This window comes from Phlebotomus papatasi, chromosome 3 (genome assembly GCF_024763615.1).
Source record: "Phlebotomus papatasi isolate M1 chromosome 3, Ppap_2.1, whole genome shotgun sequence".
Taxonomy (NCBI): domain Eukaryota; kingdom Metazoa; phylum Arthropoda; class Insecta; order Diptera; family Psychodidae; genus Phlebotomus; species Phlebotomus papatasi.
The window spans coordinates 1,126,097-1,146,107 of NC_077224.1; the positions used below are offsets into that span (position 1 = coordinate 1,126,097).

Consider the following 20,011-nt stretch of genomic DNA (forward strand, 5'->3'; position numbering starts at 1 on the left):
ATATTTTCAATACTACAGTAGACTCTTCGATATCCGGCTGACTGGGGGACAAATGACATTTAGGTTTTTTGAATGATCAACGGTTTTTCTATTTTGTGCAGTGTGAATTTATTTTCTGTCTGACAAAGAACAAGAGAATTTTCTTCATGGTGTGCTTATGTTTCATTTTTTATCACAATTATGTATTAAAAACTTCGATACAATGTTAATAATACTTTAATTCACTCTGGACAAACTTCATGTTTAGTGAAAATAATTTTGAATATATCAACCGCCAGTGTTTGGCAGCTGTCACCCGGATATCGAAGTGCTGGATATCGAAGAGTCTACTGTAATTGACTTTTTTTGTTACTCTCTTTTCAGAAGAGTTGTTTAGAAGCTTGTCAAGCTATTTATCGTCTTATTTTTACTAAAATTAGTTTTAATACGTTTAAAAATAAATTGATATGTAGAGGTGAATTTGACTCTTATTTTGGACAACTTGGTTATTAATTTGGACAACTTGGCTGTAAAAAAAGCGAAGAAACATTGTTAGTACTTCACCACAGCTAAATAAGAACTAAAATAAACACAAAGTTCTTTCATATTTCTCGTGAGCAATTGCTCACACTGAATTTTCAACTAAGCAATTTCAACCCAGATCATATTCAAAATTTGACGTATTTAGTATTAAAAGCTTTCAAAAAGAACATATATTTTAAATGAATTTAGCCCATTATAACATGATATTTTAATAGCTAGTTCAATGCCTTAAATTTCCAGAAAAGAGCTATGGGTGAAATCCATGAGGAACATAGAAAAAAATTGAATTGTCTGAAGCTTGACTCGTCCGAAAGTAGCGCGCTTTCCCATAGATGGAAACTTCAAATTCTCTCAAAAATGCAATTTGAAGAATCTATGTGAATTCAGATAGATTTCGTCATCTGAAGTCTAATATTCATTTAAAAAAAAAAATCATAGTGTTCACAACTAGGGGAGACTGGGGCAAAATTTGTCAAAAAGAAAAATTCAATATTCACTATTTTTTAAAATAAAAGAGACTGAAGCTTGAAAGTTTTTTTTTTATAGATAACCTTCATGAACCTTCTTAAACTTACAAAGTTTCAAGGGATTCGAGGAAGGATTATGTAAATAAAAAATAATGAAATTTTGAGCCCTATTTTTGGAATATTTGGCTTACAGAAAATCTCAATATTGATTAGTTCAATTTAAGTACATTTCTCGTTAAGATAGAGTAAAATTATCTTCGACAAAGTTGTAGAGGAATAAATTTCCTATAAAAATATGTCTATTTGATATTTTTAACATTTGCGAGAGTAAAACGTCACAAATTATCCGAAGACTGCCAAAATTTGCCCCAGCAATTTTGAGAATCTCCACAAAATCGACTTTTAGAAAATTATTCGAAAATCACATTTCTTTCGAGAAAGAGGAAAATAGTCTTCTGCAATGTTGTAGAGCAGTAAATTTCCTATAAAAATATGCTCATTATAAAACGTTTAATTTTTCTCAGAGCTCGTGAAAGAATTAAATATGCGTTTTGACAAGTTTAGCACCAATATCCCCTATAGATCATAAAATGAACGCTGCTAGTTAATAGCTCCTTCCAAAATATTGAAGATTTTTTTTGCCAAAAGTTCTTTCGTTAACCTTATTGATTTTTTAGAGGTCCAATTTGTATTAGTTTTTGCCAATATAAGAATGTCGTAAAGTTTTCTACTTTGCTTCATTTACCGATTCATAATCGGTTTAAACCGGTTTATGAATTATCAAAAAAATTATCTAAAATGGGACTAACAAAATTGGATTTAAAATTAAAATTAGTTGTCTGATCATAACTGGTTCATAACCAAATAAAATCGTCTCGAACTTGCTAGACCTTTCCAATGAAAATACACGGCTATCTACTTCAATCTAGCTCTAGTATCTTCCTCTGCACCTTCAAAATCAGTTTCTAAACATGCGTAAAAAATGAACTGTTCATAATAACTAATATCAAATGATACACGGCGTTCCGCATTGAGTGACAACGAATTGAATAATTTTCATATGTTTTGCCTACTTTTCAGAGTTAATCTATAAAATAATTTTTGAAATGCCCTTCCACAAAAAATACTTCGAAAAATTGTTCGTAAATATTTGTAAATCCCTACTGGGGACTTACGAGAAGCTCTTAAATCCAATGGTAAAGCTAAATTTCATTATTATAAGGCTCATATTTTAAAATAGGAAAAATCTCAATGTGGAAAGTGCTCCAAATCTAAAGTTCTCCGCTTCCCCCTATCAATTCAATTATTGTTTTTTCTTGATATTATTTAGACCAGGGGCATGACATTTCCTATGTGTCCCATAGGTTTCTAGCGTTCCGAAAAAACTTTTCAGTTTATTAGCTATTTTCTGTTATTGTAGAATGAATTAGCAAATAATACAAATACAAAATAAAAGCCAATTTAATATAGAATAGGCAACCAAAAACCTCAAATTGGCAATCTACGTAATTTTCAAGATATCTCTTGAAATGTCTACGAAAACAGGAAAAAAATTATACTAAAACTGATAGTATTTTTCAGGGCTAATGTCACGCCTCTGATTTAGACACTTTTCATGACTATGCAATTGTTTAAATTGTTTAACGATCTCTTCAAATTTTGAGAACTTTTCTTCAAAATGAAATATTTTGAAGAAAATCATGTCAAAATGCTCTACTTTGACGAAAATTTTTCACAATCTGTGAAAGTCATAATGAAATTTTCAAATTTGTAATAGATTGAGCATACTGCGAATTTTCCCATCTTTTTGTTTTTCCTTCATGATCTTCCTGACCAAAAGATAAACACACACTGATGGCTTTTTTGGCGCGCAAGCGTCTGGGAAAATTAGTGGATTACTCTCTCAATTTTCTCTCAATTTAATCTCCCATCCGCTAAAATTGACTTCTTATATACATCTACCGATCATTGGGATCGCGAGAGTATCTTGAGGCAAGACTCACAGTACAGTTTTGACTATCGAGTGAGGAAGACACCCAATTTGTCCCTCAAATTCAGTGTGTGTGATTTATATAGAGATTTTCCTGTTGGAAAACCTCCTCAATTTTCCCCGTTGCAGTTTTCTCTGTGTTTGTCAGTCCGCTCAGTGCCTTTTTTTTTAATATTTCAAATATTTATATAAATATCGCAAAATTTTGCGTTGATCTTTGAGCAAGTGACGTACAAGAGTTTTTCACGATTCGATTTTCCTCACAGATTGTGTGCTCATGGTCTTATGAACCACGAAAAAAGAAAAGTTCTCATCTTGTGAAGTGTATGAGATTTTGAGAGCGACTTACCTAAAATAGTCAACAAAGATTGTAACTTTTTAAATTTGTTCTTGTGCGAGGAGACAAGAAAGAAAAGTGTTTTTATATAGTTTTTCATCTTCAATCTACCACAAGTTAATTAAGTTTTTTACGTGAGAACAAAGAATTGTGATTTTTAACCAAAAAAAAACAGCCTTTCATGTGATTTTCTACGTTCTTCAGAAAAATCTGCCCAATTGCGTGATATCATTTTGTTCTCTTAATACGTCGTAAACAAATTTTATAAATTACTCAACTGTAGCCAACAAAGAAAGTAAGTTCAAGGTGAAAATATTTAATTAGAAAAAAATGCATTTTCATACTTGGTCGTGTGCAACTATTGCAGGAAAATATTTTTCCTCACAAATAAATATATATAATATCCGGCAATATTGGCCAAGAAACTTTGTGGGATTATATAATGTCTGTCCATTGCGCTTCTCGACGCATTTCTCTTGCCAAAAAGTGTGTGAAAATGCGGAAAATGTGCACAATACATTTTAATTTCCCCCCAAAGAGATGGGAAAATTTGATTTCAACAGATCCAACACGAAAAACACCTACGCGGTTATTTATTGAAGAGAAGAGTCTCTCCAACTAAACCACCTACTTCAATGGTATTATTACACAGTCTTTCGCGTCGACAAATCAACATTTGTGAGAACAAGAATTGAAGATAAAAATAAATATTGACGAAAAATTTGTTAGTCCAATCGTTTTGGTGCAATTTGGAAGTTGACAAAGTGCCCCTTTTTCGCGCACGCAGCAAATTAGCAAAAGTTAACATCACCAGACACTAAAGAAGAAGGCTAAAGAATAAGAAGAAAACCTCATGATGAGCATTTTGTGAAAATTCTCAGCATTCCAACTAAAAATATAATTGAATAGTGAAAGAGAGTGTTGAATTGTTCAACAAGAGAAACTGGATTAATGGTAAAATTTTGCAGTTAAAACCACAATCAATTTTCGTACTAAATTACTTCACCAGACATTTTTTTTTTATTTAACCTCTTCTGCGTGCAATGTTTTATGTTTATTTTCTATTTTAAAGAAAAAAAGAAATCATACTTCTCTGTGGGTTGTTTATAGAACCAGAAATTAAATTTAAATTGAAAATTTATAAAGTGCAAACAGAGCATGAGAAATTCATGGAGCAAACTTTTACAACAATCTCTATACACCAGAGTTAAAACATCATCCGAAAATAATAATAATCACAGTGTGAAGAGAGATGAAATCCTAATCTTACCCTCATCAGACAAATTGACCTAGAAATTTAAATTTATTACACATTTTTCTTCACACCATGTCTCTCTCATCAAATTAATTTCCTATTATTGCAAAATTAAAAAAAAAACTAAACTCTCATTTTTTTATTGACCTTTTATGTTGGCACGAGAGATGAGTAATAATGAAGAAGATGAAGAAAAATTACACTTGAAGATGTAATATATAAAACATTTTTGTTTAACATCGAAGAAAGTTATACTTTCGATTTCATTCTCAAAACCATCGACAAAAACAATTAGGTTGAAAATAAATCCTCTTGTACTTTTCACCACGATTCTGCAAATTATCCCAAAAATAGTTAATTCAATCATCTCAATTTTTATACAATTAATCTTAAGAGCAAAATCTCTCTCAAACACTTCTATGATGGTTAATTTACAAAAATAGCCCTCATTATATTGTTCTAAATTTATCCATAGAGAGTGCTTTTTAATAGCTTAATATTGACTTCATCGTGAAAAGCATCTATCAAAACAAAAATATTGGAATATTCCTGATTTCACTCGTCCCTGCATTTGGAATTGAGCTTTATCGTTGTTTATAGCGATGTCGTTTACTTTGTTGAGCTAAATTGAAGGTTCAGTTTCATTTAAAAAAAAAATATGACAAGAAAGCCCAATTTCAAAGCTGCGCCAATTCAAAAGTGCCCCACTTCCCCCTATATAATTTTTCAGACAAAGAGATCCGATATCGTTTCTAATATTTAAATTCACTTGTCTAAACAGTTATCAAATAAAACGTAACTTAAGTTTTTTATTCTAAAGTTTCTATCAGGGAGTTGCTTATCAACAATAAGGCGGCGATGGACGCTGACATACCCCAACTTACTGATCTTTCATTTCCTTTTATATCACGCCTATCTATGATTATTTTTAGTAGACTATTTTCCATATTTACTGTCAAGAGGATCAACAGTTTTCAAATAGAATATTAGACTTCTGAACATACTTTTAATTAATTTTAATTTTAATTAGGGTAAAGTGATATAATTTGGAATTAGTGTTACAAGATGGACAATTCGCCGGTACAAGTTAAACATGGCTTTTTTCTTGATAAATACAGTACAAAATTTGTTTTTAAGCACAATGAACCAAATTACAAAACTAAAGCATTAAAAATATACAAATAAAAATTAAGTACTAAATTTAAGACAAAAAGCCCTGTCCAAATTATACCATTATTGTCTAACTTGTACCACAGTCCAACTTGTACCACTTTTCCCTATAAACTTTCTCAGAGACCCAAACTAAAAGTGTTCTTTTGAACCTCATCTGGGTCTCTAAACTCTCCTCCACTCTTCTCAATGTACAGTTAAAAATAAAATAAATAAGAAAAATCCTTCACTCATTTGTAATGATGAGGTTTTATTGTGAAAGTTCCATTGATGTTCATTTTTTTCTTATATTGACTTGTAAAAAAGTAGGTTTTTGCTGCAACGGCTTATACAACTTAGATCGTCTTCAGACTAGAGGTTTAGCCCAGTTCCCGCGGGTCTCAAAACCTTAAACAGCAACCGATTTTGTTGATTTTTCAAAATGTTATTACATTTTGTCATTTGCCCTTAATAATCCAATCCTAAGTCAAAATTTTCAAGTCAAGAGAAGTTAGCCTTAGGTCTGAAGCCCGTTTTAGGAAGGAGGATTTCTACCGTTTGTCTCAGGGACATGACATTTCCTATGTTTCCCATATGTTTCTAGCGCGCCGAAAAAACTTTTGGGTTTATTAGCTGTTTTCTGTCAGTGTAGAATGAATTACCAAAAAATATAAATACAAAATAAAAGCCAACTTAATATTGAATAGGCAACCAAAAACCCAAAATTGGCAACCCACATAGTTTCAGAGATATCTCTTGAAATGTGTACGAAAACCGGAAAAAATTTACACTAAAATCGGTCGCATTTTTCAGAGCTAATGGTTTTTCTCTATAGGTTGGTCACACATGCTAAGACAGCGGTGAACGCAATAGAAAGAAATCACTTTTTTTCTGTAAACATGCAATTGTTAAGCATTTGTCGATGAATGAACGAACATCTTATTAATTTAACAAAAAAAAATCTACATTGTAAATATTTTTGGAGAGCGAATAAATAATAATAAAAATAACAATTTACCATCTGAATGAATCGTGTTTGTAAAACTTGTATACGGTAAAGTGATGATCAGTCTTTGAATATTACATTTTTTCTTTGTTTCTTCTATTCAATTTTTCGGATAAAATATAAATAAAAATAAAATAGGATTAATATTTAAGACAAGAATTGTTAAAATACATTTTTTGCTTTAGGAAAAAAACAAGAAAAAAGTGCAATATTCAAAGACTGACGAACGCTAATCAAATATAAGTTATTAAGAACGTAAATTCAGTAGAGATATTCTCTGTACTGAATTAGAAAAGTACCAATAAAAAGATCGTAAGAGTTCGTATTTTTCACAATCATTGTTCGTATCATAATTACTTGACGAGCATCTTTTGTTCTTTTACAAACATTTGATCATAAATGTTCGTAAGCACAGAAAAAATGATCGTAAAATTTTGTCATTTGCTTGTAAAGCTTTTTTTCAGACAAACAAGAATTTACGAACAAATATTTGTAAAAGAACAAAAAACGTTCATCAAGTGATCATGTTACGAACAATATTTTTGAAACATTACAAACTTTTACGAACGAACATTATGTAAGTTCCCAATAGTAATTCACAAACATTTACGAACTACTTATTTGTGTGCTATAAAATTGATTCAATAGTTCTCTAATATCAGTTTACTTAGTTCTCCGTATCCGTATCCTAGAACCGATCAAAAACCGTTTGTGGATGATTCGGATGATTATAAACTATGAGTATTATAATGTCCAAATCTAAGACATTTTTGATCAGAAAATCCAAGCCCTATATATTAGAATGTTATAAACCGGATTAATTATTCAGATTCTTTAAAAGAGATCAACACTTAAGTATATACTTCGGGAGAGACAACCATACGAAATTAAGGAAATAGAACACTTTGCAGAGAGAGTGCGATCAGTTGCATTCCAAACGATAAATTGGCAAGAACGCAATGGGAACAACACAGGAGAGCTTTTTTTTAACCAAAGTGCTATTTTACCTGTACAGAAGGTGAATTACATTAATGTGAAACGTTTATTTATTATTTTATTTAAAGAAACATTGAAAATTGGCTGATACGCTTTCAACTGTGATTCTATCATTATCACAGCTATTTTTCCTTTTTCTCTTCATTTTTTTTACTCTCGGTATTCTCAATTAAGCTCAATAAAGCAGTAAAGCTCCTGTGATGGATTTTCAAGGATCAGCCCTTGTGAAAAAAAAGCTCAAAACGCAAAGTAACCACATGATAACTAAAATATCACCGAAAACGGTTTGGAAGGAGAAAAGTCATGAAATTAGTGTGTATTTTTGTACAGAGACAGCACACACCATGTGTTAAAATTGATGGGAGAAAACATGTGAAGCCATCAGAGAGTGAGATTCATTTTTGCATGACAGAAAAACTTGGACGGAAAATCAGGAAAAGAGTAAAATGATCAATTGAAAAGGACAATGTTGAGCATTTTTTCTCATCGCTCTCTCTCTCCATTTAATAATAAAAAAGAAGCTTTTCTTATGAGACAAACAGGCCACACATAAATGATTCAATGAATGTGTTTCTTCTGAGAGAGCTTTTTTCAAATTTTGGCACATCTTGTCTCTCTCTCTTCGTTTCTCATAATACTGTTTAGTTTCACACGAACGGCCCTATTTTGGTCACGAGAGAGAATCTCGGCAGCATTTCTCAATATACAACAAGAAAATTCTTAAACTCACACACGAGAATTTTTCATCTTCACGAGATGCTCCTAATTTTGTCTCGCGTGAATTTTCAATCTTAATAGCCAATTGATTGCTTATCAATCAACACTTTTGAGGATCAATATACTCTAATTTCAAATAAATTTAATTTTAAAGCAACGAAAAAAAACTCAATTTTTTGTCAATAAACTCTTACCTGAAGGATGATGCTACGTGGCCTCGACACAGTGAATTTTAGAAATTCTCCTCTTCATCAACTCAATTCCTCCTCTAAGCTATCAATTCCCTCACGAACGAAAGAGATATCGTCGATCTAGAAAGACAAAATACCACATTAACAATCTATTTGTGAATTTGTAGTTCAATAAGATTCTCCGCTCAAAGTCTACGAGTGCAATATCCCAATAAACTCACAAAACGCTCGCAATCCCTTTAAGACACATTCGCCTAAGAAATACGTCACAAGATGAGCTCATCTCACAGATGGACTTGATCTTTTTCATTCCTCAGCATTGTGTCTAAAAATTGCCATGCACAAATCAAATGATAAGACCATAAGACTCATCGCACTGGCAAATGTTCAGATCTTGTGTTAAGATGAAAAACAATTAAATGCATATTCACTGTTCTAATATTAAAATGTCCCCATCAACATCAAAGGGCAGGCGGTTTTCCTTAAGGCAGTATGGGGCAGTTTAAAACACATTCTCATCATTTGATTTTAAACAATTTAAGACAGTTTTTTTTAGAAAACTACACTGAGAAAAAAAGAGGGTGCGATTAACATTTTTTCCTCATAACTTTAACACTTTTTAGGTGTAAAAATATATCAACATTTTTTAATGTTAATTTTACACCTTATTAAGGGTAAAATTAACATGATAAAGGGTAACTTTAACCCCTAATACACCTAAAAAGCATAATATTTACACAGATTTCGGATCAATACTGCAGGGTAAAATTAACATTTCCGGAATGTTATTTTAACTTTTTAGGATTTCTCTCAGTGTAGAAAATACTAGGGTAAATGGCCTAATTCAAAACCATTTCCAGACGCTTTATTTTGACAGAAGATTCAACACATTAAGTTCATTTTTTTTTTGAAGAAAAGTACATAAATTTGCTCCTTGACTCTTCTAGAATGTTACTGTTTAGTGAAAATTCTTCAGATATAATTTGAAAACTTCTTAAATACAAGAAAAATACGCAAGTTAAAAATGCTTCTATTGGAAACAAATTAATTCAAATGGAGACAAGGGAAAGTTTCTAATTGGAGACAAAGAGTGTAAGTGAAACCGTGACGAAAGGCTTCCAAAACCTTGTTGAGTTGTGCTCCTGAGTGCAGGATTTGTTCTTATTTCTGGACTTTTCGCCTTTCCCATCTAAAACAATTAGAAAATCTCTCCAAAAAAATCATATTTCCGGGGTTTCCTATTGAAGCATTTGCAAACACTTCAGAAAAATCCTTTTTGTTCACGAAATAGGTAATTATTTCATTTGAAAACTTCACGCACAGTTAAAAATAAAGATTAGCACTTAATTTAAGTAAAATTAGCCAGAAATATGACATAAATGTTAAACAAAACGAATAAACAACAGTCATCTCATTGTGTTTTTCATTGGAAAACATGGTAGATCGATGAAAAATTCGATGGTGAAAAGAAGGTACACTTTTAATTTTTCTGAGAAATTAAAAAAATTAAAATTTGTGAATATGAATGGATTTTCGCTTTATTTGGAGCAAAGTTAACTAAAAAATGAAACTGTGGTATAGAAAATATATAAATATAATAATTTAGTACTGTATTTATCATGAAAACAATGACGGTTCCATTTGGATTTTAGAAAATTTCCATTTGGAGCAGGTTTTGAATTAGCTTAATTTACTCTATTGGAAGGAAAACGAAGTTGACGAGGGGAGGGAAGTTTCAAACAGGGATACTTACGATGTGGTAGATTTTCCCTTTATTTTGTTCAAGCAAATTTTCTGTGTTTTTTTTTTAAACTCAGGGACATAACCTCCTTCCGAGTGCGTCAGTGGCGTTTCTCTTTTCTTGTCCTTGCTTATGCCCAGCGCACAATAACTTTTGTTTGTAAACATGTTTTCATAGCTTCCTGTGAGACGGAGTGAAATCTAGATCTCGTCATCTCGCTCACTCTCATAGGCAGTTTTGAAAACGTGTTTACAAAACAAAAGTTATTGTGCGTTGGGCATTAGACTCCTTGCTTAGAGGATGTTTTTTTTTCGACGCACTGCAGCGCCGAAAGCTTTGGCAGTGAATTATGTGTGTTTTTCGTGTCCCTGAAAAGAGAAACACCACTAACGCACCCGGAAGGAGGTTATCTCCCTGAGTTTTTTTTTAATTCTACATAACGTCAGTTACCACTCGAACGTTTCTGTGCTTTCAAGAGATTTAACCTCAATAGCACGCATTGTCATTGTAAATAAAATAAATAAATAAATAAAGAAAAATTTAATCTTCATTTAAATGCAAAATAGCAGAATATAGTAGTAATACAGTAATTTAATAATTTTAAAACTAATGAAAACAATTTTCTCTAAAGTTTAATTATATTTATAGAACTACCCCACACTTCTCTACAAAAAGAAACATTTTACGAGCAATTGAAATATTTACTAATTTTCTGTGACTTTTCTGTCTGTCTAAACTTTCGTGTAAACACGTGAAAAGTTAAATTGAATCTCAATTTTTATCTAGAGATTGTTGACCCTTATGGCCTCTACACACTAGAGAAATTTATATCCATATTGAAGAAATTTTCCTATATAAGCGTAGGGAATTTGCATCAACATTGACATAAATTTCTCTACTGCGTAGACGCCATTAAGGCGTCTATATACTGGGAGCAATTTTCTTGAAAAATAGTTTTTCTGAAGGAAATTGCCTTTAGTGCTGTAGGTAAAATCGTCAAAATACTGCCAAAAATGCAATTTTTAACGAAAAGTGCTCTCAAAGTGCAGAAGTCTTTAATAAAAATAGAAAAACATTGCTTCTTTAAAAAAAGGAGTTTTCTATGCACTGAATAACATTCCAGAAATGTTAATTTTACCCAGCAGTATTGATCAAAAATCGGTGTAAATATTACCCTTTTTAGGTGTATTAAGGGTTAAAGGTACCCTTTTCATGTTAATTTTACCCTTAATAAGGTGTAAAATTAACATTAAAAAATTTTGATATATTTTTACACCTAAAATTGTTAATCGCACCCTCTTTTTCTTCTCACTGTGTTTGCGTTTCAAAGGAGAATTGCTCTTGTATGAAACAACCCCGCATATCCCTATCATCAATTACACATATATTTTGATGGAAATTTAATAACACGGATTATGACCTGGATCAGAATTTATTCCTTCTATAGCTTCACACTACGTTTCGGGGATGTTTGTCCCCTTCTTCAAGTCTACAAATTTAATATCAAAACAAAATGAACATTAAAATTACTTGGAATTACATTACTTTGATATATACTATACATTTACATGGAGATATTTGGGATAAATTGGGTCAAAGGGATTTTTTGCTACCGCTTCACATAACCCAGATATTTTGATTTTATTTAAATATCTTTGGGTTTTTTTAGATAAAAACCACAACAAAATCGGTTAAAACTGCAACATCGGCGACTTCCACCAAGAAAAAACCCACTAATATTGACGAAATTTGGGACGAAGTTCTTCTAAAGCAGCTGGTAAGTGTCCCCCATTAAATTTGACATGAGAAAAATTATCTAAATTAGAACATTCTAATTGAATGAATAAAAAAACCAACAATAAAATGTATTCTCCCTCAAAATAAAACATCAACAAATAGTTGGAGCAAACAACAAATTACGAAGAGCGACGAAAATTGCGAGCTAGACTCAAACAAGTGATGGCTGAGAAGGAAGGTCAGTTTGCATTTTTGAATTTAAAAAAAAAAATGACCAAATTATGACAGAAAAATAAGGGAATATTTTCCACTTATTTTTTTTCTTTTATTTTTTTTCTCTTTCTATTCAACTCAAAAATACACACACGCACTGAAAATCTTTCTACACTTTAAATCTGTTTTCAACAAAAAAAATCAATATTGGCAAATTTATTGATAAAAACATTTTAAATTTGGCGGGATGGTGTTGATTTTTTTTTCTAAAATTTCATTTTGATAAACAGAAAAATTGGATTTTCCAGAAGACACACATTTGCAAGAGTAACAAAACTTTTGTTGAATTTACAATGCAAGCGAGCTAGAGACAGAGAGACACGACATCAAACTTATTTTACAAATCAAATAAGTCTGCATCATAAAATCGGGCGCTTTACAACAATTCCACTCTTGCATCTTCTTTTCAGCTAAAAGATATCTTCACTTTTTTTTAAAAAAAAAATCTTTTTACATAATATCTATCTCTCTCTCTTTCTCATCTCTCTATCAAAAAAAAACCACGAAAAAATACCAATTCAACTTAGCTTGTGCTGACATCATTGCGAGTGTCAGGAAGGAATTGAAGCAGCAGCATCTGGAGGAGAGTGAGGAAGAAGAGGTAGTTGAGGAGGAGGAAGAAGAAGTTGAGGAAGAGGAAGAAGAAGAAGAAGTGGAAGAAGAGGAAGAAGAGGAGGAAGAAGAAGAGGAAGAGCAAGTCGTACAAGTGAAGAAGCCACCACCGGCAACTAAAGAAGTAGCTCCAGCACCACAAGTGGCGGTCAAAAGTCAGGGTGAGTCACTCTTATTACCCCTACTACAGGGACTCCTGCACAAGAAATCACCGCAACGATCTAACTCCAATCAGAGCACTAATGATGAGTGTGCTGTTCACGTGGAAGACTCCGGCACCGAAAGTGGTGAAGATTTGAAACTCCTTGCAGCTGGATTGCATGACTCCATGGAGATGAATCGTGGAGAAGAGTCAACAAGTGGCGTTGCTGAGGGTCTACTGCATGATGTAACTGCAGCCCTTGATCGCCTGGAAACATCCCTACGCGAGGGCAAAGACATCAATCTCGATACACACAAGAGATCAGCCTTACTCGGGCTCGTGTCTAGACTCCAAACCGGCCTTATATCACCGGATAAAATCTCTCCAGCGGACAATGATCTCTCCTCGCCGGAAGTGGAAACCCGACCAGAACCTGGAAGACGACCCTTTGGTGGAGCTCGATTTGCCAAGAGACGTACTCGACAAAATCGTCATACCGTTGGTGTGAGTCGGGAGGAATTGGCTGATGCCAGAAGATACATGGAGGATATGATAATGAGGGAAAGTCACTCAAACACGGGAACACCCGAAGTTACCTCAACTCCCCCAGAATTCCCCTACAATCTACAGAAACAAGCCTCAGCTGGAGCTCTACTAACAACAGAACCCACAACTGTCCTCCATCGTCCTAAGGAATTTGTCAAGGAAATTCCAAGTCCAGAAATTTCCCATCATAGTGCCCCATTTGTTCATATGCGAGATCGTAAGCCTAAATTTAAATTTATGAGACAATCCCTAAGTTTAGATGCAAGTCTCCATGATGATATTGCTCCACTTCCGCCCCCAGCACGTCCCACATACCATGAAAGTGTATCTGTTGACTCCAGTCAAAATCACGTTCGGAAAACCATTCAAGATGCCGTGCATAAGGCTAAAAACAAGAAACTCGATCGACAGCTGTCGCAGGAGACACCAGATGGGCAGAGAGTTGAGGAGAAAAATCAACACAATCGCTCAAAACATGCTGCAAATCAATCAGTAGTGGGAAAGAAAACTGGGCCACGAAGTCGAACACCACCAGCATCGGCGGCACAGCGTCTGCTGGAAATAGCCACAACTGACGGGAATACACGCTTCTCCAAGAAGATGAAAATGAAGCGTGCCAATACCATTGATATTCCCAAGCCTCTCAAAATAGCCTTAAATGTTGGTGACAGTGATGATGCACTGTCGGAGAATGAAAGGTCATCATCAAAGAGGTCTCAAGGACTCAAGACAGCCATTAATGTTGGTGATAAGAAAATTCCCGGAAAATCTGTCGTTCCGGTTTTTATGCCAAAAACCGAAAATGATCACAAATTCCTTGCATTCATTCACAAACAGAGTACCAATAATGGATTGTCTTGGTCAAAGCCATCCAATGATATTGGTAAGGTTGCTTCAACTGATCAAAAGCAACACAACTGGAGCAATAAGTTCGGCAATATTAAGAATACCTTTGAAAATGTACCCAAAAATGCATCAACTGGAATAAAGGTGACATCACCAATTGGTGGGAATTCTGCGAGGAATTTCTGGAAGACAACTGAATCTACAGTTGTCAACCATAAGCCTCTGTTGCCTACTCCACCGCTTAAGAAATCCCCGCAAAAACAGGAAATTCACCAGGTGACCTCTAAGCCACCATGGTCATCTGGAGAAAAGGGTGTCAGTATGAAAATTGAGAAATTCGAAACACCATCAACACATGATACATCTCCGCAATCCCCAGTACTCCTACCCAAACCCATCCCTGTCAATAAATTCTCTCATGCCCCAATGTCAGCTTTCAAGCCCCCTGCGCCCAAAAAGATCATCCAACAGATTCCACCCTTCAAACCAATTGCTCCAGAAACAATTCCGCACACTGTTCAACTTCCCCATCCTACAAACACAACAGTCAAACAACTGACCAATGGTTTCATGGAACCACCAACTGGACAGAGAACGAAACCCCCAACTGGCCTAACGGCATCCTCACCAACAAGAAATCTGGCCAATTATCAATTTTCTCAGCAAAATCAAACCAACAAATCCCCAACGACTGTTCTACCCTGGACAGCTAAAGTAGTACCGGAAAAGAGAGTTCTCAATTTAGCAGCAACAAAATTCGAAGCACCACCACAGCAGAAAGTTCCAACACCTCGGAAACTCTCTCCAAGATCACAATCAATGAAATACCGATCAAGTCAAGAGACCTATCCTATGCCTCAGCCAATTCCATCGAATCGCTTATATGAGAAACGACCATCACTTCCCAATCCTGACTACAATTTTCTAGATGATGATCTCAGTACATCCGCCTACGATGAAACATACCACAATACTCAATTGAATGAGAACATCTTCCAAGTAAATCCGTCCTATATTGCACCGCAGAAATTCATGGGAAGTGTACCAAATCTCACGGAACTCAACTATGATAGTCCAAAAATGAGTTATACTGTCACAGATTACACACCACCTGGATGTGTTTCGACATGCGTACCCAAATGGACAGTAGATAGTCCTCGGGATTCCATAACGAATCCAAATGCTGAACCCTTGGTACTGACATGCGATCGACCAGTTTACAGTCCCAAACAACAACAGCAACAACAGGAAACCCTCAAAATCTTTGACTACCCAAGTCCTGTATCCGTCTCACCGGCAAAATCGTCAAATGACGCAACTGACGATTGGGATGACGATCAGGATTTGACTGATTCAACAGAGTACAAGGCTGTTTCATCTCGCGTTATGACTGGACCTATTTGTCATTCAGCCGTTACGGTATCCCACAAAACATCTCATTTAGGAGATGAAGATCCCCATGGAAAGGGTTCAGATGCCGCTAGGAGTCTTCATAGTGTCCTACGCGGCATCAAAAAACCCACATCACCTAACTCCCCAGCTTCTAGGAGCCCTGTTAAGGGTCGAAAATCCCCACCAAGTCCCATTGTGATCAAGCCACAGCAACAATCTCTGGCAGAGAGTCAGAAAGTTGTTAGATCTGGCCCTAAGATTGTTGAAACGCCCGCGACACCACCTCATGCACCTAGTCATGTTCCTAGTCATATAATCTACAATAATGTTCATACGGCGGCAATTCGACCACCGGCACCAGTTCAGCAGGAAACCTTCGTTAGCACCCACAATCACATGGCACGCGTTACAAGTCACAGCACCGCCACCGGGCCAAATGTACTGAGTAAGTCAGATTCCTGGCATCAGATATGTCAGAACAGCAATAGAGCGCCTTCGCCAAAGCACTTTATCGCTGATTCTAATCGTGGTGGGCTACAGCGTGCCAAATCAAATCACAATTTGCTCACGGTACCCAAACAATTTGAAGCCGGAATAGCCCGTGATCAAATAACGGAGAAACAAAAGACTGTGGCTGCCTATTTTTCAGGGCAAAAATCACCAAATCCAACAGCTACAGCCGCTGCCACCACAATGGTGGCCGCTAAGAAGACAACAACGATAAATCGTGTGAAAACATCATCAAAGGCATCAATCAATAATCAAAATCCCAGCTCTGGATTGGTTCGAAGTCAAACGATGCCACATATGAATTTTGCCAAAATGCACCTCCTCGATGAGGATAATGTTGAGGATGCCTTTGAAGATCTCTTCAATTCCTCCATGTCGTAGAATAACACAAAACCTACGCATGAATGTGGTGCAAGAACGCAATCATTCCAAAACATTAAAAAAAAGAAAAACCGGTCATAAGCCCTGGGCAAAAAAATTTCTTTTTGATTTTTTTCATTCGAGGATTTCCCGCCCTTCTTGACGGAGTCAAATCCACAGTGACCACATTACTTTTTTTTTGCTGAACGCAGAGCAACGCAGATGTTAATGTTTTTTAAGTCAAAGTGTTTTCTAGGTTTTTCTTTAAAAAAAAACCATCCGTAGTTCGTGCGTAAAACAAGTCCGCCCCATATGAAAAGAAAATGATATCACAGTCTTGAGCAAGATGTGTTAAAAAAAAAGAATGATCAACCGTACGCTTTGACGCAATAACCACTTTAGAATTTATGATTATTTTTGGGGGACATGACGGCTGTATTTCGCTCTCGCACAACAACAACAACAAAAAAGTCACTTCTCAAAAAGAACAAACACTTCTCTCAAAATATTCTTTTTTTGTATCGAGCCTTAACAATTTTCTTTTGGTGGCTGCTCATCTTCGCAACAAGTGCAATTACATCCCCACAAAAATGCACGTTAAAAAAATAAAATAAAGAATCTCAGCTAAAAATCTTTTCGAGATGATGTGGGATGCATTGAGAGCCCCAACGCGGTTTTTTTCCCAAGAAAAAAAACCATTTATCAAATGAGTGAGTTTTTTTCTCAACAAGTGCATAAATTTGATATTGCTTGTTTGACTTCACTTTTTCAACTCACAAAACTTCTCAGTCTCTTTTAGACAGAGTCTTTTTTTTTCTTGTAGCATATTTTATAAAGAATTAAATAGTGTGTTATTAAATATAAATATCCTTTATAGTGGAAGTGTGCCTAAGTTGGTTGAATTACTTCAAATATCCGATGAATAGAGGAGACGGGGGCAAAAAGTCACAAATTGAAAATTTTAAAATTTAATATCTTCCAAGATAAAAGAGATAGCGGCTTGAAATTTTTTTCATAGATGGCCTCCATAGACCTTCTTCAAAGTCGTAAGTTTCTTAGAATTCGAACAAGGATTTCAGAAAATAAAAAATATTGAAATTTTTAGCCCTATTTTTAAAATGTTTTTCCTTATAGCAGATATCAATTTTTACCTACTTATTTTCCAAAATTGATGCACAGGTAAATATTACCTAAATATGATTTGAACTCTTTGAATACGAATCCGCTATCTATTTTAGAATTTCACAAAGATTCTTTTCTCCAGAAATCCTTTTATTAAAAATGGCCACTTGGGGTAAAAAGTAACAAAAGGTATGGAGCAAAAAGTAACAAAGACCGAAGCAATTTCTGATGTCTCACGGCGAGAAGAAACGTCATTTCCTCATCTCGACGCTTTTTGTTTGCATTGGTCAAACGATTAGCAGTCTCTTGTGTGCTTTTTTCTAAAATAGCTTGATAAGCACTTTTTTCGTTCAGTTATACGGGCTTCGGACCTCAGACTTAGCCATCTGGCTTAACTCTTCTAATTCCTTATCGGGCATTATTTTTTAGGAAATCGTTGTTTACGATTGGATATTAAGGGCAAATGATCCATTAGATTTTGAATAATCAGTAAAGTTGCTTGTTATTTAGATTTTTGAGACTTTCGGGAACTGGGCTAAACCTCCAATCTGAAGCCGGCCTTAGAGAAAACTGTGTTTTAAAAAGGTGTAGATGAATAAATTTTCTATAAAAAAATATGTCACCTAGCTATTTTTTTTTAAATTTACGAAAACCTAAAATAAAGCAAATCAAAATATGATAATATCCCATACCTGGTACTATTTGCCCCAGCGTTTTTGAGAACTATCACAAAATTACCTTTTAGAAAACAGGTCGATAAATGTATTTCCTTACAAAATAGAAGAAATTGACTTTCACAAAGTTGTAGAGCAGTAAATTTCCTATAAGACTGCACTAATTAGAAATTTCTAAGGCGCTAGGGTAGCTTGTTAAAAAAAATAAAATATCCCTTTTGTGACTTTTTGCCCCAGTCTCCCCTATTGAATTAAAAAAAATACATAGATATAAAAAAAAATTACTGAAAAATTTACTGATATTTTGCATGAAGGTAGTATTTAATCTGCTAGTAAGTTCCACCCATAAATAAATTTAGGCCACGCCCCTTATAGATTTATAATAAACACATTCTACAATTTCATTATTTTTTTACAAAAATGTTACGCCATTCTCCTAAGCAAATCATTCTAGCCATTAAAAAATTAAAATTATTCTTGGCAATTCCGGTCATAAAAAAATAGGCCACGCCCCTAGAAACTTTCTTAGAACTAGAATCTTTAAGAAGCATTTAACGACCGTTTGTCCAAACGGTTGAGCCAAACCATAACCCTACTTAATTAAAGAATATGTTCTTTGAGACTTTTTTCAAGCCATTCGCAACCGGTTCATTACCGGTTCAAAACCGATTGGAACCGGTTCAGTCTTGCCAGAAATTGCAAGACCTCTTCAACGAGCAAACCATGATTCTATTTGGTTAAGGAATATATTTTCTCTAGGGCCTTTTTGGATCCGTTCGCAAACGATAAGTAATTTTTGTCCCAAAATAAATTCCGATAATTCTCAGCTGTACTTGGCAAAATTTTAACTCACGAATTCAAGCATTTCGTAAAGCATAGGACGTTTTTGCCCCTTTTCATTCAAATATAAGCTCTTTTGAAAGAAATTTCCTCTTAAAACTCATACACTGAGAAAAAATGGGGGTGCAATTAACTTTTTTTCCTCGTAACTTTATCACTTTTTAGGTGTAAAAATATATCAACATTTTTTAATGTTAATTTTACACCTTTTAAGGGTAAAAATAATATGAAAAAGGGTTACTTTAAATCCTAATACACCTAAAAAGCATTATATTTACACCGATTTCGGATCAATACTGCAGGGTAAAATTAACATTTTCGGAATGTTATTTTAACTTTTACGGATTTCTCTCAATGTAGGAATATCCACGTTTTCTTAAAAAGACAATTTAAATACTTAGTTACCACCTTTTTAAAAAAAAATACTCCACCTACAATCCCAATTTTATCAGTGATCCTGAAAAATTAATCGTAGTTGGCAAAAGACAAGATTTGTAGGGGCGTGGCCTATTTTTTCTAAGCAAAGTTTTAATACAGAATGAGATAAAAATAATTACGTGCTTTATTTAGTTACAAAGTGTACATT

General features: G+C 34.3%; 1 protein-coding gene across 2 annotated transcripts in view; it reads left to right on the forward strand.

The window, feature by feature from the left end:
* Window positions 1-20,011, forward strand: part of LOC129806397 (uncharacterized) — an 86,625-nt gene that overhangs the window by 57,370 nt on the left and 9,244 nt on the right. For both annotated transcript variants that reach the window (XM_055854953.1, XM_055854954.1), the window contains exons 8-10: window positions 12,041-12,148; window positions 12,271-12,346; window positions 12,909-16,364. In XM_055854953.1, the coding sequence (XP_055710928.1) occupies window positions 12,041-12,148; window positions 12,271-12,346; window positions 12,909-16,364 (3,640 nt within the window). The remainder of the gene's footprint in view (window positions 1-12,040; window positions 12,149-12,270; window positions 12,347-12,908; window positions 16,365-20,011) is intronic.